General features: G+C 41.8%; 1 protein-coding gene across 3 annotated transcripts in view; it reads right to left on the reverse strand.

Annotated features, from left to right (window-relative positions):
• Nucleotides 1-2,641: 2,641 nt before the first annotated feature.
• The window catches only part of LOC133978203 (plexin-A1-like), a 169,043-nt gene continuing 151,093 nt past the window's right edge, over nt 2,642-20,591 (reverse strand). The window contains exons 20-31 of one of the 3 annotated variants that reach the window (XM_062416582.1): nt 19,946-20,094; nt 18,002-18,258; nt 15,219-15,285; nt 11,571-11,717; nt 10,975-11,134; nt 10,250-10,353; nt 9,837-9,933; nt 6,872-7,062; nt 4,539-4,708; nt 4,052-4,264; nt 3,814-3,964; nt 2,642-3,437 (exon numbers count right to left, since the gene is read on the reverse strand). In XM_062416582.1, the coding sequence (XP_062272566.1) occupies nt 3,342-3,437; nt 3,814-3,964; nt 4,052-4,264; nt 4,539-4,708; nt 6,872-7,062; nt 9,837-9,933; nt 10,250-10,353; nt 10,975-11,134; nt 11,571-11,717; nt 15,219-15,285; nt 18,002-18,258; nt 19,946-20,094 (1,802 nt within the window). In that variant the 3' untranslated portion in view covers nt 2,642-3,341. Of the gene's footprint in view, nt 3,438-3,813; nt 3,965-4,051; nt 4,265-4,538; nt 4,709-6,871; nt 7,063-9,824; nt 9,934-10,249; nt 10,354-10,974; nt 11,135-11,570; nt 11,718-15,218; nt 15,286-18,001; nt 18,259-19,945; nt 20,095-20,591 lie in introns of all 3 variants that reach the window. The other 2 variants (XM_062416583.1, XM_062416584.1) reach the window with 2 other exon arrangements.

A 20,591-nucleotide genomic window follows, 5' to 3' on the forward strand; every position in this document is an offset into this window, starting at 1 on the left:
AAACAGCAGAAAAACTCAGCAACTGTCAAACTACAGTCGGCATGTTGTTATTGTGACAAGCTCTTAGTCAGCAGTTGATGCCGACTTCTCTTGATGACACCAAACACTCTTTGACAACAGACATGCTTTTTACCACCTCAACAACAATAAATACAAGTCAATTATTACACCCAACAGTGCAAACTGGAGGGTAGATATGGGATTTTTTTCCCTCTAAAGATTCGTCTGGACTTGCAAAGCAGGCCAATCTTAAAGGCAAGTAGCCATGCAAGCTAAAAAACAAGCCACCCCCTTACCAGCCATTTAATCAACCAAATTACAAACAGAATATAACACAATGGACCATGAACCTGAGAATGAGAGGAGAATGTTCAAGTGTCTTTAAAAAGCCTGACAGATCACCAGCTGGACACTGTAGCCTCAGCTGGTTTTTGTCTGTGTGCTTTGAGTGGATTTGTCTCGACTGTACATTGTACTCATACAGATCATAGAAAAGGACTGTTGGTAACAGCAATGCTGAGCTGTGGCCTCAGCAGCCGCCTGATTCCTTACCATGTGATCTACAGTAAAAGCACCAAAATGTACAGATGCAGCAAAAAGTCAGCTGCATACAGAGGGGAAAACATAGTAAAAATATTTGTAACATGGACTATTTTGGTGGCGTGCTCTCTTATAGATGATTAAAACTGAAATTATTTTATGTGTAGCCAATATGGTCAGCTTAAAAGATGAAATGTCTGTCCCCAAAACCACCAGAGTGGTCCCTAAAGACTCCTTTTTGGCAGGTTTAGAGTAAACTATCAAGTTCCAACAGGCATCCAGTTGAACTAGGCTTATATTTTTGCAGCAATAGCAATCAATGTCACATCTCAGACATGTAAACAAAATGGTGGGTTGATAGTAATTTGGGAGGTGTGCTAACTATTTTGGATGTGGGAGAAGATTGTTGTGTTTTTTTGTCTTTTTTTTTTAAGGAACCTGGCGTAAAAATGGACAGCGACAGCATTTATGATCAGCATAAAATGACAGCCCTAATGTTTGATAGAAAAACAAGGTACGAGAGTTAAAGCAGCAAGTCACATTTCCATCACAAAGACACAGATGCTCATCTGATGCAACAATTTCATTTTTGATCCTTGAGATCAGGAAAATAAACCTTGAGTTCAGTCAAGTACTTCAACTTCAGGCAAACCGAAGAGAATTTTGTCTTCCGTGTACCGCAAAATGTACAATTTACATGTCGAAAATAAAAAGACAAAAAACAAAACAAAACCAAAAAAACAACAACAAAAAACCTGATTAAAAAAAAACTGACAAACATTTTTGTTTGTTCATCATGAAAAAGTATACAATTTACAAATGAAAACATCAACAAAAACATTGTACAGACCACAGTTTGGTTTTCGGCAAGCAGAAAGAAAAAAAACTATGAAAACATTATTTCTCACCACAAAGTCAAAAACCGTGACTTCATGACTTAAGAAAAAAAAAAAAAAAAAAAAAGGAGAAACAGAGAAATCCTCTTAAGAGAGCAATAATTAAAAAAGCTTAAGCCACACATGGCAATAGGCTAGTTTTGAAACAAGAGCTGCAGGCTAAGGGGAGGATTACTCAGCCTCATGGAGCTAATGAACAGAGGTGTCTCACCTCTGTATCTTTATGTATTCCTCCCTCACAGATAAAAAGCTAAAACCCCTTCTCAAATAGATAGGTTAGAGGTGGAGAGAAACACTTGGTGTATATCTTTTTGTCGGCCCTCTATCTGGGTATTAATATTGAGAACATTGAAAAAGAAAACGTTGCTTTAGGCTAAAAACAGCTTTTCCCATTTTGTTTCATGACTAAGGGGCTCGACTAAGCTCTTCCTGACCTCATTGTGGCTCCTGTGAAGACGTAAACAAAGTCTGCCAGCACCAAGACTTTGGCTTTGCTCTTGCAGGACTGCATTTAAATTAATGACCCTTCAAGGGATGGATAACACAAACCCAGTACCCATGGAATCGTAACAGTTAGATATGGTGGTTTCGTCTTATCGGGGCTAACAGGAATATTTCAGGTAGTGCAATGTAGCTACTTCATTGTCCAGTCACTATACCATGATCCACTGAACAGCCATTTCTTGACCTTTGAAGAGAGGAACCAGCCGTGGCATTGGACACTAATGTGGCCACGATAAAGCAACAATCCTGTGGGTATACATTTGGTTTTTTTTAAACCAAAAGATTGCACTGATTGAATTAGAAAACAACAGCAACTTCATGTCATCGTTGTGACACCATGAACTGTCCTGAACTCCAGAAGAAAAAAAAAACAACTCTGCACATCGTCTCGCTTTTCCACCATTTTCAACAAGGATCTTCTGGTGGGTCGTCACTCGAACATTTCTTTTCAGTCACTAGGCATGTTAATATTTAAAAATCATACGGTAGCACATTCCATCTAACAAAATGTCTTTGCACTAAACAACATTCAAAGAAAACATGGCACAGTACGACTTTTTTGTTTCTTTTTCGTTGTTTTTTTTGTCTACGTTGTTTTTTTTTGTACTTGAAATATCAAATCATGTTTTATTGTTGTATTTTCATTGTGTTTGTTGGTTAAAATGAAAAGGAAAAACAACAGAAATGTTTTCTCCCTAATCTTTCTTTAAAAACGTAGCTGTATTTATATATAATATCTATATAGTCTTCCTTTGTAACTTTTCTGTAAATTGTGCAAATTCAGCAGTAATACAAGTGGCGAGAGATCAGAGAGTGGGCAGTTGATTACATTTATACAAAAGAAAGAAGAAAAAAAACAAACCCTAACATCCATTAAAAGCGTGACGCCCGTTGGAGTCACATGAACTAGAGAGCCTCTCTCCATTGGCTCATCACAGATTGGTCAATCCTGCTAATGACGCCATATATGGAGTTCTTTTCCAGGTTTCCATCGTTTTTTTCCTGACCACCGCTTCATCACGACAAAACTCCGGAAATCAAAATCAAACAAACCACAAACACCAACAAACATCCACAATAATCAAATGCTGTCATGTTGACATGTTCTCCATGTATGCATGTGTGAAAATGTCCGGTGTCCCAGTCTCTCACACACTAGCCCACACGCCATATAGGGCTGCAGACAAACACACACATACACATGTAAGCGTACACAGGCCCGCCCATCTCTGCCGAACCCCCCCCATTTTGCAGTATACTGCTTCAGTCCTTTTGCAGTTTGTCTGTCGTATTGTTTGGGGGTTGGAGTTTTGTTTGTAGTCTTGGTGAGAGGAGCGAGGGAGAGAGACAGATGGCAAGGAGGAGTGAAGAGAAGGAGGAGACGGAGGTGTTGGATGGTCCTCAGCTGGCCAGGGCCATTGTGTCGATGACCTGCTCCAGCTTGCTCCTCAGTCTCTGTCTCCTCGCCTGCTCGTCCCGCTCCAAAGCCGACAAGATCTGGAGAGAGAAAAGGGGGAAGAGGTCAGTGGATGTTATAAATGTGTTTTTCCGAATTCTGCCCAGCTCAAGGCTGTCAGAATCCCACCTGACAGGTTTACACATCATACACATAAATGTTTGGCGTTTCATTTAACCTGATTAAGTTAGATCATAAGCCGGAATCAACTGTTTGGGTTGTGCAAGCCTTTTTAAATGAGCCTAAATGTTCTTCGTCTCCTTTTTGGAAGCAGTAACACACATGCATAAGACTAAAATATCACTTATGTAAGTATGTAGACACAAAGAACTATGCTAGGATGCAAATTAAGGTTAAATGATGAACTGCTGTTAGTCAAATGTATCTAGATTTTGTAAGAAAAGCTTGAGATCTCACCTCATCCTTGTACTTGACGATGTAGGAGTAGATCTCATGTAGGGCTGACATGCTGTTGAACTGGTTGGCGTGCAGGCGTGACTGCTCCGCCAGGTAGGCACTCATGTCCTGGTCACTGATGGCCGGCATCCTGGAGATATCGGAGTAGTACCTGCACACACACGAAAAGGGTTGACATCATGCATATTTTTTGGAAAACAGTTGTAGGACAAAACAAATTCCATATATGTTGACGTACCTTTCTACCCAGTTCTTGTAGTTGGGGATGTCTTTAGCGTAGAGCAGCTTGTTTGAAGGCGAGTCCTTCCCTAGTTTATGCTCTGATGTTGAACAGGAGTCCATGAAGGTCTGGGCCACCACAGACAAGCAGGCGTCTGTAATGCTGTTCTTGTGGATGTCAAAGACAAACTGGGGGTTCTTGATCACGTTCACCCAGAACCGCAGTGGAAGACTAGAAGGGGGAAACAAAAGATGTAGAGGAGGAGCTGCAGTCAGACTTGACAAGCTAATAGGATGCAGGGAGATCTGCAATGAATGAAGCTGCATACACAGCTCTGTGAGTGATAAAATACTCCGGGCAAGGGAGATAGAGAGAAAAAGGACACTGTATATTCTGCTGCTTTGTCAATGTTTAAGTGCTGCATAGTCGCTGGCTTACAGTCTTTTTCATTCACATTTTACTAAGCAATGATGCCTTTTCACACACGGCATACACAATCACTTACCAGTTGCTCTTCCAAGTGTGCCTCACATCAGAGTCTGATATGGAGTGTTTGTCGGCCTGCTCGTCCAAGAAGTCAAACATGTACTTGATGGCGAGCGGCAGGGCGCTGCCCCGGTGTGCTGTGCTGAAGATGGTCTCGAACAGGTCATCGACAAACTTCTGGAGCGTACCCTGAGTGGTACAGACAAGACTGGCTTAGATAGTTTGCAAAAAAACACTGTCCTTACAGAAGATCTATCGTGATTTAATACCTTTATTTTTCATTCCTAAAACATGCTGGACCACAAGGGATATATGAGCAGGTCAGGGTTTATACAGAAAGACTTTAAGGTAAAGAATTAAGTCTTCTACACCTTCACATCTCATTATGAATAAAAAATAAGCATCCTTGTTAATTACACTTAAATTAAACATTGAGCAGTTGAGTTACAACACCATTAAACAGCTGCCTCTGCTTGCATGCTCCTCTTTAGTGGTGTTGGTCTGGCTGTAGGCGATGGCTGTCAGTGGCGGATGTTTGAATGACAGTGCTTTGCTTTGAGTACTCTGACTTTCTGAGAGTTTGTGATGATGCTGAGCGCTCAGTCTTCTTTACAGTATTTAGGATGGGCCCCGATGAGAGTTCAGCCTGAGGCTGTTCTGCAATGTTTTTTACCACATCACACAATTCTGAATCCTCACAAATTCCTCTGAAGTTGAAATGATTTGATATTTCCCACAAGTCTCCTGCACGTTATTTAGCATCTGTAAGCACCCAGGCCACTTTTTTTACAAAACCTTATTTAAATCAGCCAGAAGTTAAATCTGCAGTTTTGTTTTCATTCGCCCATCCACAAATCAGCTTCCTAAACAGACAAAGCTGTGGGGGCTGTAATAAATAAGAACAAACTGTAGCGCTGATGGTGCTAACTTTGCACTTTCCTACCTGAAGCTCCGACAAGGAGATCTAGAGCTAATGATTGAAACATCAGGGGAGAGGAAGTATCAGGGTGAGCTGAATCACCAAGATAATTTGTATTTGCAAATGAAACCAAAAGCCTATCACTGTTGATAAGCTGTGCAGGCAGTTTGTCCGTGTTTGGGTGTCTGTGTGCAGGCCTGCATCCTTTCAGGAATAAATGAGTAAATTTGGGGAATAAAGCAGGGATCCATGTGTACTTTGTACATAAAGTGAGGCAGACTGATGTAAAGGAAGAGCTTTTTTTATTTATTTCATGGACCCCCAATATGTAAATTAGGCCTTTGTACAGGCTTATAAACATGTGTAAGTGACAAGTGTTTTAAACTATTGTTTCCCTCATGACTGTATTGTGTGCTTTCTTGAGCTGGTGCTGTGTAAGACAATAAGTCATTCTTATTAATTTATTTCAAAAGTATGGACAATTTTCAGATACACCATTAGAGCTGAAACTTTTGCTTTGTTAGGAGATTTGTGTATTGGACCATCACACAACCTAACCAACCCTCTAATTGATAAACAATTACAAATGTCTAAAAGTTGCCCACATTGTACCAGTTTGAACAATTGCAGAATATAAAGTAATTCCAGGGTTGCAACTGCTGACTCACAAAACATTTTGTGAGTGGCCTAGCTAAGACTTCAGGGAAGAAATACACTTTGACTAAAGCTTGTCTCTGTAGGACATCAACACAAACAGCAAGCCTGACTCCAGGTAACCTTTTAGACCACCATCTGAAGACGCATGCTGCATAAAACCTGAACTTGGGTTCCACTGTGTGGTCTGGAGGACATGGATGAATTTGGTTAGTAATGATTGCAGGGTAAAGTCCTGGGCCTATAAGCCCCGCGGCCACCAACAGAGGGCCAAGTAACACCAACCAAACAACTCAATAGTCAAAGGTCAACCTCCTAATTAAGACACTCACACTCATTCCTGTGCATATGTGTGTCTTTGTGCAAAAGGTTATGAAAAATGTTAATGAGCTTTGAGAGTACCACCAAACAAAGGTCAATGGGGACTGCTGGTGGAAGTGAGCTACATGACAAAGATGTGATGGAGTGGGTCCTTTTGACTTGAGGAGTGTAAATGTGTGTGTGTGTATGTGTGTGTGAGTGTGTGCGTGTCTGTGTATGTGTGAGTGAGTGTGTGCGTGTCTGTGCGTGCGTGTGCACGGGCAATCAGAGGGTTAAGATTTGGTTTTAAGGTTAAGGTTAAAATTGGGTTTAGGCATTTAGTTGTGATGGTTAAGGTTATGGTAAGGTGCCAGGGAATGCATTATGTGTTGTATTATATCAATGAATGTCCTCACAAGGATATAAAGACAAACAGGTGTGTGCATTTGTGTGTGTGTGAATGTACAGCTTCTTGATACCTTGGTGGCGAGCAGTCTGGTCAGGTAGATCTCAGAGACCATCTTGCTCCCTCTGTCACCCTCCCTCTGGTCTGAGTGGTCGTGATTCTTGACCAGGTGCCACAGTTTGGTGCCACTCTCGAGGTCGGGGGTGATCATGGGAGTTCGGGAGCGCAAGCTGTCTGGACTGCTGGCTGTCCTCAGCATGCTCTCTGCAGGGAAGAGGAGGACAAAACGTGGAGTAGAGGTGAGTGCCAAAAATAACAGTAAGAAAGAGTTCAAGATGAGCTTTGTAGTATTAGTTCAGTGTTATGGGATGAGAAGGTAAATAAGATAAGAGGAATTTTTCTTTGGCCCCTCTTCTAAGGAAGTTCAGGGATGAAGTTTATGTGCAGAATTTCTGCTCTGTATCTCAGTTTGAAGTTCTATACAAAGGTCTTCTGGTACAGACAGTCAAGGTATCATTATATAAATACAATATGATTACATATATAAAGTAACTCTGTAGTTTATAAAATTATAATTCCTTTAGACTTAATCTCTATTTCAAGGGGAAATAATTTAAGCCTTGTAGGTAGAAAAAACCCACATGAATAAGAAATCTGAAGCAGCCGAGGAGAGAAAATTCTCTCTGTGAAGTTAAAAGCATTTTTGAAAGGTGACAGCTTCTTCTACTTGCATGTCACTCTTTCATTCCAGAATAAATTTGTCTGTCTCTCTCTCTCTCTCCTACTCCCTCCCTCCTTCCCTTTGTTGGACAGTGATCCCCTATTTTGTGACACGGAGCATTACGTTTTCAGTTTGAATGCTTGTCACTTGCGTGACAAAACAGGAAAGGATTGAGCAGTTCAAAATGTCAGGAGAGAATGTGGACCAAGAAGTTCAGAGCAAGTGTGATTGGGGCGTTAGTGTATATTTATGTGTATGTCACAGTGGCAGAGCTCAGGAGCAGAGTGTGACTCTGAAACAGAGCTGGGGACTCGGACTCGCGACTCGGACTCGAGTTGCACTTAAGTCTCACTAAACTGTGACTTCAGACTCGACTTGGACTCGACCTCAAAAGACTTCAGACTTGACTTCGACTCGAGGCTCGAGACTCGCGAACAACCTTTATTTCATGTTATTATTATTATTCTCATTATTTATCTGTCATTCATCTTTTTGTATGATCTCTGGCTCTGAGTTAGATGTAAACACCAACGTCATGCCACGCGCATGCGCCATGTGTGAAGCGCGCATCTTCAGTATCAGACATTGACAATGGCGAGTGCGATAAGTTCAGCAGGAGTGGCTTAGATCATTACGTTTGGATACAATGCCTTCACACTCCCGTTTTCCCTGGTTCTCCCATATTTCGAAACCATCTCCCGCCGCCCTCCCGTCATTTCTCCCGTAATTGACAAGCCCCAAATTTGTTTGTTAATAATAATAAGAAGCGCACAATAGCAAAGGTTTTATTTTGAAAGCTCAGACAGGAAACCACCGCAACTCTTATTATGCTTAGTGCCACTAACTTAGTGGCTCCGCTACTAATTATTAAAAAACACAACGTTGCGTTAACTATGGTCATTTTATATATATATTTTATAATATCCCCACACATTCCCTGCTGTGTGTTGTGTTAAGCAGCAGATAAAAGGCAGCTTGGAGAAAAAAATAATGAACATGTGTTTGTACCACAGTGTTAAACTGCAGTGTTTCTGTGATGTTCATGTTTTGTTCATTTTGTTATATTTTACAACATTGCTAAAATAATTATTTTTTTGTTGAAGAAAATACAGTTATGGAATTGAAATAATTCTTAGTGTATGTTTCTTCACATCACATTGCAGTAGATTCTCTATAGTGAACCTACAATTGGTACATTTTCATACTGTCCTATATCAAGGTCTAGGTCAAGGTAATAGTCGAAGGTAGATTTGGTTACAGTTTCAGGAGAGGGCATCTCAACATACAAACAGATACATACATACAAACTTCAGTGACAGCACACCACAAAAACAGACATGGGCAGGTGCTCGCAAGGCTAACTGATCAGGATGAAAGATTGTACAGCTCTAAGGTCAGAATTTGAATTTGAATTAGTGTTGGCGAGAGACTTGAGACTTGACTCGGACTCTTGACCAGAGACTTGAGACTTGACTTGGACTTGACCCTCAAAGACTTGAGACTTGACTTGGACTCTAGCTCAAAGACTTGAGACTTGACTTGGACTCTAGCTCAAAGACTTGAGACTTGACTTGGACTTGTAAAAAATGACTTGTGAACAGCTCTGCTCTGAAAACAGAAGAGGGAGAGAGATGAAAAAAGTATCCACTTCGCACCTGGCATTAACATGTGCCTCATGGTACCTCAAACTGATGTAACCAAATGACATTTATTTGGCATAAAATACCTTTGAGACATATTGACAAACCAAAATACAGTCAAGTCCTTTCATTTTAAACTTAAATGTACTCTCAAATATACTTGGACTGGCATGGGAGAAAACACCTGCTGGGTCATGTTTTGGAGGTTAAAGTATCACCCAAAATGCAACAAGCTCTGGCACACTCAGTTATCCATTTAACCAGCAGTTGAGCCAATCTGCTGTCTTTTAAGCCTTTGTTGCACAAAAGCAGGATTGCTTTCTATGAAAAATGAAAATGTGTAATTCCATTTTAACATTACAGTAGTTACAGTGGCTCTAGTGTTTATGGTCCATAAACTACAACTGCTGTTAAGTAGGTCTTGAACTGAATTGCAGATCAACTAAACAGGTTGAGCTGGTGCCAGACGCAGAATTTAACAAGTACAGAGACACAGACAGACACAGGTCTAACTGCAAAACTACTTCTTAAATTTAAAACATACAAGTCAGAATCTCAAAGCAGTGTGGGTATTTTAGAGGCAGCAATGTTGGACATACATTTGCACATATTATGAAATAGGTGCACACTTACATACACACATACTTATACACACACACACACACCTTCTCTCGTACCGTATCGGCTGAGGGACTTTGTGAACGTGGAGGAGTTGGAGATGTTGTAGGCTGAGTTCTGTTTAGGCACCAGGGCAATCACTGAGCCATCTGTCACCTGAAAATGAAATGATTTTCAAGATTAGTTATCACTGCACAAAATGTCCAGCAGCAAGATTATAGTCCAACAACAAAACTACTACCTTAGTTAAAATGTTTTATTCTTTATTTTATTTTTCGGAAAAATGCAACATGAACAGATATGACAAAGGTGACATTGTTTCAACGGGCTGAATTTTACCCAAAACATTGACAGCTGTTTGTTGAATGAATTGGACAGCAATAAGAATACTCATCCAAATCAATGAGATGTCGTTCTTTCAACAACACACAAAGCCTCATGGGATTTATGTTGAGCTTAGGCAGCAGGGTACCTGGTAGTGAGCCAGTGTGTTGAGTCTCTTCCAGTCGTTGTCGATCTTAGTGGTGACGTCTTCGTCCTGAAGGATGATGCGAGCCATCCTACCCTGCCGCCATTCTGTCACACACACACACGAACACAGAGCAGATATAGGTAAGGTTGTGTACACAGAAAATTATGAGAGAAAAAGAGCCAGGTGTGACCCTGTGAATCTACACAATATGGCTTCAGTTCATCTACTATCTACTTTTTATCTACTTCACAGATATGCATTATTTTAACACTGGTATTTTAACCCATACTTAAAATTTCAATATAGTTGAGTGGGTACAATTTCCACTTAGATATGACAATTCTGGTGTTTTCCTCTCTTTCACAGCTACACTTACTGCCCACTTCTGAGGCACACTAATCAATTTGCACAGACAACTTCCTCCTCCAAACTACATGCCAAGTTAATGCGATTTAGTTAAGGATGCAGCCAGCAAAGTTCATTGCCTGAATTAAATTTAGACTGGGCTCAATGCATAATTTTAGAGGCTTTTGGCTCCTCACTTGAATTTTTTTTTGATGCAGAATCACCTCTCCTTTCTGTAGGGCCCCCTCCTGCTTCAGAGAGCGCTTGAAATAATTCACTCTTTACCCCCTGTAGCAGAGCACCTGTGCTCTGTGTGTGTATTTTTGTGTGTACAAGTGTGTGTGTGTGTGTGTGTGTGGAGTAGTTTTCCTTTTCCTTACCCAGGTCCATATCTGAGGCCTTTGGTCTCTGAGAGTATGGTGTGCCCTTGTACACAGCATCCAGGAGCTTCTCTTTCACCTGTGTCACTGTGTCACAGTTCAGGCTCTTCACTGTCACCTCCGGAGCGTTTTCGTTCTCCGGGTTCACACAGTGCAGAGTCTACAGAAGCAGTGGTCAGAGGGCAAAGGGCACGGGTCACACTTACACCAGACAGTCAGCAAGGAGTGGGAGTGTTTACTATTGACGTAAGGAGGCATGACCCTGCAAGGATCTTTGACCTGCAAACCAACGCCTCACACAGCAGTTTAGAATCAATATTCAACAGTGGAACAGAGCACATGCAGATTTTTATTACTATTGTATGTGCAATTCATCTGCATCAAAGGTCCTAGTGGTTTTAAAATTGGTTTCAAAATGAGCACTGATTGAGCAACTTGGACTTTGTTTTGAGCAAATATGAAAGGCTTCATGAGAACACTAGACACATTAAATCTGTGTTAATATATTCTATGTGTGCATCTGTTTTACATTTTCATCCAGCACCAAATGTGTGGTCCAACTGTCTGTGTCCACTAGTACGCATGTGTGTACTGACCAAAGTCTTGTAGTCTATCTGCTGTCTGATGAGTTTGTCCTCGCTGAGGGAGTAGCGGGCCTCTCCTGTGATTGCGTCTATTGGTCCCTTTTCCATTTGCTGCTTCATGGCACAGTACAGCATGAACAGAGGCTCTCCAGCACACTCCTGGAAACAGGAAAGGAAAGATGTGGAGATAGGGAGAGGGAGAGGGAGAGACAGGTAAAAGTGAAAGACAAACAGGGGACAGATGAAGAGAGAAGGAAAGGGAGAGAAAGATAGATTGTTAAAATGAACACTACAAATGCAACTGTGCAAAAAACAAAACAAAAACAAAAAACTCAACAGCGAAAAGTGCATAGCTTTGCTGAGCAACCCTCCAATTATATTTCCAATCTTCTGTGAGCCAACCACAGGCAGACTAGTACAGCACAAGGCCATGGCCTGTGTTGGCTAATGGCATCCTGACAACTGACAGAACACAACACACATACACTGTTTTTCTCTCACACACTCAAGCTTCTCCCCAGTGTCTCTTTGGGAGAAACACCCTTTGTAAATCTGTGTGTGTGTGTGTGAGAGTGAGGAGGTGAGTGGGCAAGAAGGAGAGAAATCAGAGAAAGTGTGAGTGTGAGTGAGTGGCAATTGATGGAGGAGTTAATAGAAGGTTAACGACTGAGGGGTGAAAAACGCTTGGAGAAGCACTTTGGCGTGTGAGACGTGTCAACCACGCAACGAGCACTGGGAAGTTGGGCCCCTGTCTCTCTTTCCATCTCTCTTTTTCACTCACTCGTTCTGCCGGGCTGCCAACTAAGCACTGCTTGTACAGCTGCTGGGTTCCTCTCGTCTTTAAAGGATAATTCCAGTTTATTTTCGTAGGTCAGACGGGATAAGAAACGTGAGCAGATTAACTAATTTGTTTAACTGGTTTCAAGTAAATATCCCGATTAATCAAAATTATTTTAAGGAGAAAACAGTAACATTATTACACAAACTGTCCACGGGAAACATCCATCACAGTTTACAGACTAACTCATGGTTTAACTCTGGCTCACCATGCTTACACACTGCCTGTGCATTGAGGCATCATCACTGACATTTTGGTGTGCTAGCTTTTCGGTTTAACCTCTAACTAAGTGGCTTAGATCATTGGTTCCCAATGTGTGGGTCAGGACACCCTAATTGGTCACTGGAGAAAGATGAGGGTTCCCTGAGGGGGGAAATAAGACAACAACATATTTCTACTAAAGACATTTTTTTTTTTGAAGAAGAAGAAAAAACAAAAACAAAAACAAAAACAAAACCCTAGCCGTTCCCAAACAAACAAACTCAAGGTCTACTTACTTTTTTTTTCAACTTTTCTTGAAATCTTTGCATTTTTGGTCATTTCACACTTTCAGACCTCTAAAGATTATTCAAATAAACAGTCTGAAAAGGGAAAAACCTTTTTTGGTTAAACCGCTCCATGAAAAAGGACACAGAGAAGGTTTAGCTTCGTAAAGGTCACAAGTCAAAAAGGTTGGGATCCTTGATAATCTGGCTATACTGTTAGCTTATTAACTTGTTGAAGTGACGTCACTGTGCTCTCACATCACTTTGGTGAATACAATGTCGTAACTGAAGGTCAAATCTATGAAAATGATAACAAACCTCAATCATCCTTTAAAGACAGCACATTGTTTGGATCATATTAATGTATTTCTAAATGTCAACGGTCTCATAATGGTACTCGAATGACCAATATGTTATTTCTGAAGCAATTCACAAACAACATATTGTCAGATGTGTACTGCAAAGTCCTGCCCTCCACCTCTCAGTTGGGTTTGTTCCTGCATCATAACACATGTCAGTCATCTTGGTGAGCTGTCAGATGAACTCTGTTGGATAATCTAGCACCGCCTGCTTCCTACGGAGAAAACACAGCACACCAGATGACGTCCTCTCTGTCAAACCAGCTCTGAGCTGCATCTCAGCCCCGATGCTCCATGTTTATGTTAGAAATTTTGACCTCAGTCTGCACACAGAGACTGGTAATATTGAACATATTGGATTTATTTACATTATAACTTGATAATTAGCATAATGCATTTTGAAAAAGTCTCATCAATACATTGACAATTTTATTTTAATAATATATCAACTCTAAACCTCCTTTCACTCACATACAGGAGTTCAGGACAGGTACAAAAACAGTGTAACCATATGACTCCCCCACAAGCTAGTGCAAAGGAGGACAAGTGAACCTTTAGAATAGGGTAATGGGTAAAAGGCTTTTTGTTCTCTTACTCCTGTTCCCTTTATTAAGTAAAAGTTCCATCTCTTTCCAACAACTACTTGACCTTTACCCATCTCTATTCACACCTGGCTGAACCTTGAAATTGTTCCAGGCCTTTCTTTTATGTAACTCCTAAAAACTCAGGAGAAAGAGAGGCACTGAATTGCAGAGGTTAGATAAAAGCTAGGCTGGTAACCTTGCTGCCAGCTGCAGCTAGTCTTTGCTTCAGTGCTCATTTCCCCCAAACCCCCCCCCCCCCCTTCCTTTTCGTTTTAAAATCTCTTTCACATCCCCAAAAATTCTTCTCTATATAACCACTTCTGTTTTTTTTCTTCTGCTTTTAGTCCTTTTCTCTCACTTAATTCCTCCGTCTTTGCATGTCCTTCCACTTTGGTTAAATAAAGTTAATTCTGTAGATAGACAGCTGTTTTAAAACAAGGCTGGAATAACACAACCATCCCCAGCAGCTCCTCTGGTAACCCACTCCCCTGTCTCTGAACCCAACTCTGCCTGTCTACTCTCGCATATGGAGCCAAAACACACACGCAAGCAAACACACAACTGATACATTCTCACACACACACACACACAAACTGGGACCCCTGGGGGGCTTGGCTGCTTCGCTGTCCACCAGAATGCCTGTCCTGGTGGGGATTTAAGGCCCCGCTGCTAACTGATTAGCTGCAGCAATGTTTGAATGTAGAGAATGTATGTGTGTGGAAACAAGAATTTAGCAGTTTAAGCTTCAATAATTCTCTCTGATTCCATATCAGAGGGAGAGGAATTCAGAGAGAGAAAAAGAGAACATGGGAGACAGACAGACAAAGAAATGTGGGAATGCATTTTTGTAAGATCTCTGGCTTCCTCTTTTCCTAAGCCCCCAAAGCTCTTTAGGGTGATACAAACACACTTGCATGCATACAGGTAAATGCACACACACACACACACACACACACACACACACACACACACACACACACACACACACACACACACACACACACACACACACACACACACACACACACACACACACACACACACACACACACACACACTTTCCTGGCTCTGAAAGAATCCAAACGAGGGACACAAAGAAAGGACAGGTTAGTGCGACAGGCTATGGCAATCACAACAACATGACCAGCTGTGTCTGAACAGTGCTTCAGACTCCGCAGATTCCTCAATTCAGAGAAAGGACAATTTACCACATGAAAGGCAGAGGTAAGGGATAGGTAGCCTGCTGCCTCTGCCTTATCTAATGCTGCAGCTGTGTGCGCGCGCGAGTGTGTGTTTGTGTTAGAATGGCATTTTTTTCTATTCTCAAACACCAGCCGTATTAGTATTACTTCAAAAGTTATGTGTGTCTGCGTGTGTGTGAGTGACAATTTTACCTTGAGGAACTTGTAAAGCAGGAAGGTGAACCAGTTGGTGAGCATCTTCTCAGCGACCGACTCCGTCCTGTGAAAGAGATGAAAGGGCGAGGGGGGGGGGGGGAGGTAGTGAGGGTGAGAGGGAAATAATAGAAAAAGAAAGTGACAGTGAAAGGACAGAGAGGAATGAATTGAAGAGGAAGAGGGAGAAAGAACACAAAAAGAGAGAGAGAGTTATTTTTTGACACCTCAGTAAACCTTTGCACAAGACAGAGATTTTGTGAGTCATTTCAAACTGCTCCTCGCTGTTTTCAGCACGCACACCAAAACAAGCCCCACCCACCCACCCACAACACATGAACATACGGCATTGTGCCCCCCCCCCCACCCCCAAACGCAAACAAATTAACTTGGCAAAACAAACCCGTCCAATTCTTTCATTGTTCCACACCCCTCCCTCACATTTCTCCCCTCTACGCAAACCCACTCGTCTTCATTAAAAATACAGCAATTAGTATAATTCGCTAACTTCTCTCGTTAATCACAAACCTAGCGTGTAATGAGGGGAACCTCCGAACGTGCACGCTCTTGAGCAGGCACACATGAACAAACGGTGAGTGAAAACAGAACAATTAAAAGGCATTGTAATTCACGGACTTATTGCATCTAATTTGTTAAACAGCTGAAAGGTAGACCGGCACTAAGGGAATGTGGGGGAAGGCAGGTGGGCAAACCAAAAACAACAACATTATTTCTCTCCCTCGATCATCGTCTTCAGATTTACCTCCTTCCTTTCTGCAATCGCTCCTTTTCACTGCTGTTTAATTATCCATTTCTTGTTTTCTCTTAGATGAATGGGGGGACGCTTGAGAGCTATCTGGAGTCTTCTGCGGGGTTACTGGGTTGTCTAACTGGGCCACAATCCTGCACTTTCCAGCTTCTGATAAATATCAGTCTTTTTTTATCATTAGCATGGCACATGGTGCACAAAGGTGAAGAAAAGAACATTTTGTTGAGAAATGACAGCACTGAAAGATAGTTTCTTGTTAACTTTGCACAGAAAATTCTTCTCTTTTTTTCATGACAATTGAGGAATAGGAAGGGAATAAAGGAGAAGACAGGAAAGTAGGCCAATGCACTAGTGGAACCAGTGAGGGCCTGTAGCAGGAACGAGACATGAACTCCTACGCTTCCGCAAGCCTCCCGTTTGACTGTTGAGCGTTGTTTGATGTATGTGGAACAGTTTCTTTTTCATGGCTGTCAGCAAAATATACGAGATGAAAGATGAGGCAACGGGGAAATGAAGGTTGGAGGACGAGGGAAGCGAATACACCTGGACAGAACACGCTTTTGGGCATGTCAGGACTTGATAGTAGGCGATTTGTAACATCATCTCATTCAGGGGATACAACATCTCAGCACCTATCGTTCCAAAGTTCTTCATCATGTGCTACAGGGAGAAAGGGGGTCGATGCAACTTTTCCTTGCCACACACAGTGAGTCTGAGCCTATAATGTACAAATCAAACAAAATGCGGAGAGCATCATTTCGCCATAGGGGATGAAAATCCACATGGGAGAAGACTATTAAGGATTTTCCTGTGCCTGTGTATATGTCTTTAAAAAAAATCTCAAGTCTATCTATTGCAGTAAAAAAAAGATAAGTAACAGGGTGAACCATGTGTAATAATTGCAGAGCCTATTAACGCCAGTTCCCGAGGCTAGTGTAGTTAGCAGGGACAGCATGTTGTGACCGTACGCCCCAAGAGGGGATTGGAAAAGGCTTCACACAGGCACACTGGCTGAGAGTCATTTATTTGATTAGATTTTTAATTAAATATCTCTCCGAGGAGAAGTAGGAGACGAAAAAAACATAACTTTTTTATCATTTAATGTCTAATTCCAATTTATTTGGAGACAGGCCATTTCTCTAATTGTGTCTTTCCTTAAATACATGTATCTTTTCCTGTCCGGCTGTCTGCACCAGCTAATTTTTCCCTTTCTTTTCCCCCCTCTGCCTATCTACTCTCCCACCATATTGCACCCTTCTACCTTGCTACAGCCTTTCTATTCTCCCCTCCCTCCATCAATTTGCCTCCAGCCTAAGTCTCCCTCCAGACATTTTGCCCTCTCTCTCTGTCAATCACCATTTCCCTCCCTCCCTATGCTTCATCCACCTTTCTCTCACTGCCTCTGCCTCTTTCACCTCACATTCTTCTCTTCTCCTCTCTCTCTATGCTTCACACCCTCCCTTGCAAATCCTCCTCCTCTCCCCCTTTACATCCCCCCTATCTCTTGTACCTTTCCCCCCACTCTACCTATGTGTGTTCGAGAGAGGAAAGAGTGGTCTGTCTGACTGCAGCTCCGTTGGGAGTGTGTGTGTGTGCTCAGGGGTGTAATCCTCTCTGACAGCGACAGGGTTGAGAGATATAAAGGAGGTAACGTCATATATGCCTCTAAAAGCTACAGTCACTGTCCCCCTTCCTGCTCCGTAACTTCAGCTGCACGATGGAAAACTAATTTTTCTTCCGGTTTCTGATCTCTTGCTACTTCAGCGACATAATGAGTCTAACTATCTACTTGATTTTCTTGCATTTGCATTTGTATAGGCAACATTCACAACTGACAAAACTTTTGTTTTTATTTTTTGACTTTAAGTTGAGTTCGTCTTCTCGAGGACGTCCTAACCGAGTCAGGAATATAAAAAACGGACACACACATAAAAACGGACATAACCTCACAATTGAACCCCCAGTGGGGAAACTATCTGCACGTGTGACATGTTTTCAACCCCTCTTTTCATACCTCCTGAGTAGGAGCTTCGGGTGGTTCTTGCTCTCCAGGTTTTTGTCGATGAGGTCAGACAGAAGCTGTTTGAGGACGCCGGTGGCATACTCCATCTCCCCCTGCAGCGCCGTCATGATGAGGGAGGCCACGTTGCCACGGTCTCGCATTGAGAACGACCGCTGTGCCTCAAGGGTGCGGATGAAGGTCAGCAGGAAGTGCTTCTTGGTCAGTAGCTGGCCAAACAACGTCAGGGCCTTCTCCGTATTAGCGGGGACCTGGAGGAGAGGGTATGGAAGTGACGATGGTGAGGAGAGAGGGAGTGAGTGAGTGAGTGAGTGATAGAGAGGGAGAGAGAGAGAGAGTTCGATGAATGAATAAAACCAGCCGAGTAGGTAAGGTAGTGTAAAGGAAGCAGGAAATTAGTTGGATGTAAAGAAGAGAGATGGGACAGAAAAGGTAGGAAAGGTGGAAAACAAGAGGTTAAAGGAAGTAGAAAAGAATCGGTTGTGATTCACAGTTGAGAAATGGATTAATGAGTATGTGCAAGAATAGGGAATATCAGATGAAGGGTACTTTGGCAAAAGAGCCACACAAGCACTCTCACAATATGTTTATAAAAATCTGCAATACGGATTCTGTTCCAGCTTTCAGATGCATCCATAAAACGAGGCTTTGACATCTCTGCCTTGCTATTCTCTCTCGTCCTCATTCAGTCTTACCTCTTACCTTTTATTCTCTCCACAGTTGTCCCAATGCTATCTCATTTTTCCCAGGTCTCTCTCCCTCTCTCTTTAACTCCCTTCATCCCTTACAGCACCCCACCATCCCCCCACGTCCTTTCCACAGATTCTTTTCCTCTCTCAAAGCAACGGGCAGGGCTCCCCCTTTGAGGGAGAGAAACGAAGGTTTGAAGTGAGAATGTGAGCTTCATGCTGTAATAAGAAATTGATCTGCCTGCTAGCGCACTACTGTGGCCTGTGATTGCCTGGGCCATACAAATGAAAATCCAATGTCGCGCTACACTATCCCTATGGAATACAGTTGATAGCATGAGCAGATACCGAATGTCTCAAAGCGCTGTCCCTGCGCCCGTCACCTTACATGCATGTCAGCCAAGCGCAAGTGTGCATTTCCATGTGATGTATGTGTGAGAGTCTAATGTATACAGAGAAATGATGGAGGTATGTGTGCATGCTGCGCTACAGTGTCCACAAAGCCGAGGTTCATGTGAGTGATAGAGTGTTCCCTCTTGAGAAACGAGCAGTATTGGAGGGGAGGAGTGTTTTATTGAACGTGTGAACATTGCTTTTTCAGGAGCCTCATACAGGCTTGGTCCTGTAGAGGCAATCTATCACTTGTACCAAGTCTTAGTGGAGCTCAGACATTGTTCACTCCCCAAAAAAAGAACCTTCCCTTCACTATATTACATAAAACTGGAGGTTTCTCCACAAGTTCCTTCCACCAAGTTACTTTTTTTTTCTTTTTACAAGTTTGGGCTTGAACCCTCCTCTGTCTCCGAATCTTGACTCAGAAGCTGTCTACATAAAATAAGTCTGTAAAACTTATCTTATGTATTGTATGTATGTTTCTAAATAAATACACTTTACCTTCCTCTGCTGAGTTTAAAAACTCTGCGTTGTACTTATCAAACCCTAGTACAACAACATTTAAAACAAAAACCCTTCTAGAAACTGTAGAAATTAGTTTGGAAAAGAAAAACAATCAATAATTCAGGAGAATTAGAAGATTCTCTGACTTCTGCTTAGCTTTGTCTTACAAGCACTCTTCCCTCTCCATGTTTTTCCAGGCCTTACAATCCTTGCAAATACAAGAGGATTATGATTATTTTTTAACATCATTTACCAAATTCCTTTCTTCAAATCTCATTTCTAATTACATATCTAACACACAGTATTCATTCATTCATTCAGTGTATGTGTGTGTGGAGCGATCTCTACTGACCCGTACCTCCATCTCCTTGAGCACAGGATGGTCCTCAATCCCAGGAAAGAGGACCCTCATGGCATAGGTGCGGTAGTCCAGGAAGGGGATTCCTGCTCCATCCAGCTCCTGAGTGAGTTCATGGATGTCTGTCTGCAGCTCTGCAAAGGCTGCAAAGAGAGAAAGGCAGAAAATGGTTGTATATATATCATAAAGGTTATGAATATGTTACTGAATGTTAGAATCTTATTTTCTTGGTTTTGCTAACAAGACAACAAAGTACTGTTTCTATACTGTACATTATCATCTCTTCATGTGGAGTGGAGGAATTTTCTAGGGAATATTACATCTCCAGATTGGTTTTTAGAAGGAATGTAGGTTCAAATACAATTGTATGATATCAACTGGCAAAGAAGCATGTATTTAGATATAACGTTTGGAATTATTACTTTAAAGGTGGTCATTACTGCCTTCAAATCTTTCAATTTTTAAGTTGTGTTCTCAAGTAATGATACGTTTTTTTCTTCCCAAAAAAGAAGACCGATTTGGAAATTAAGTCTTCAAACATAGCATTTAAAGGATACACAAAATAGAAGAAAGCACTGAAAAGCTATGGCTGCTGTGCTGAATAATCATCTGCAGAAAGACTAGCTCAACTCTGGAGCCA

Source organism: Scomber scombrus, chromosome 3 (genome assembly GCF_963691925.1).
Source record: "Scomber scombrus chromosome 3, fScoSco1.1, whole genome shotgun sequence".
Taxonomy (NCBI): Eukaryota; Metazoa; Chordata; class Actinopteri; order Scombriformes; family Scombridae; genus Scomber; species Scomber scombrus.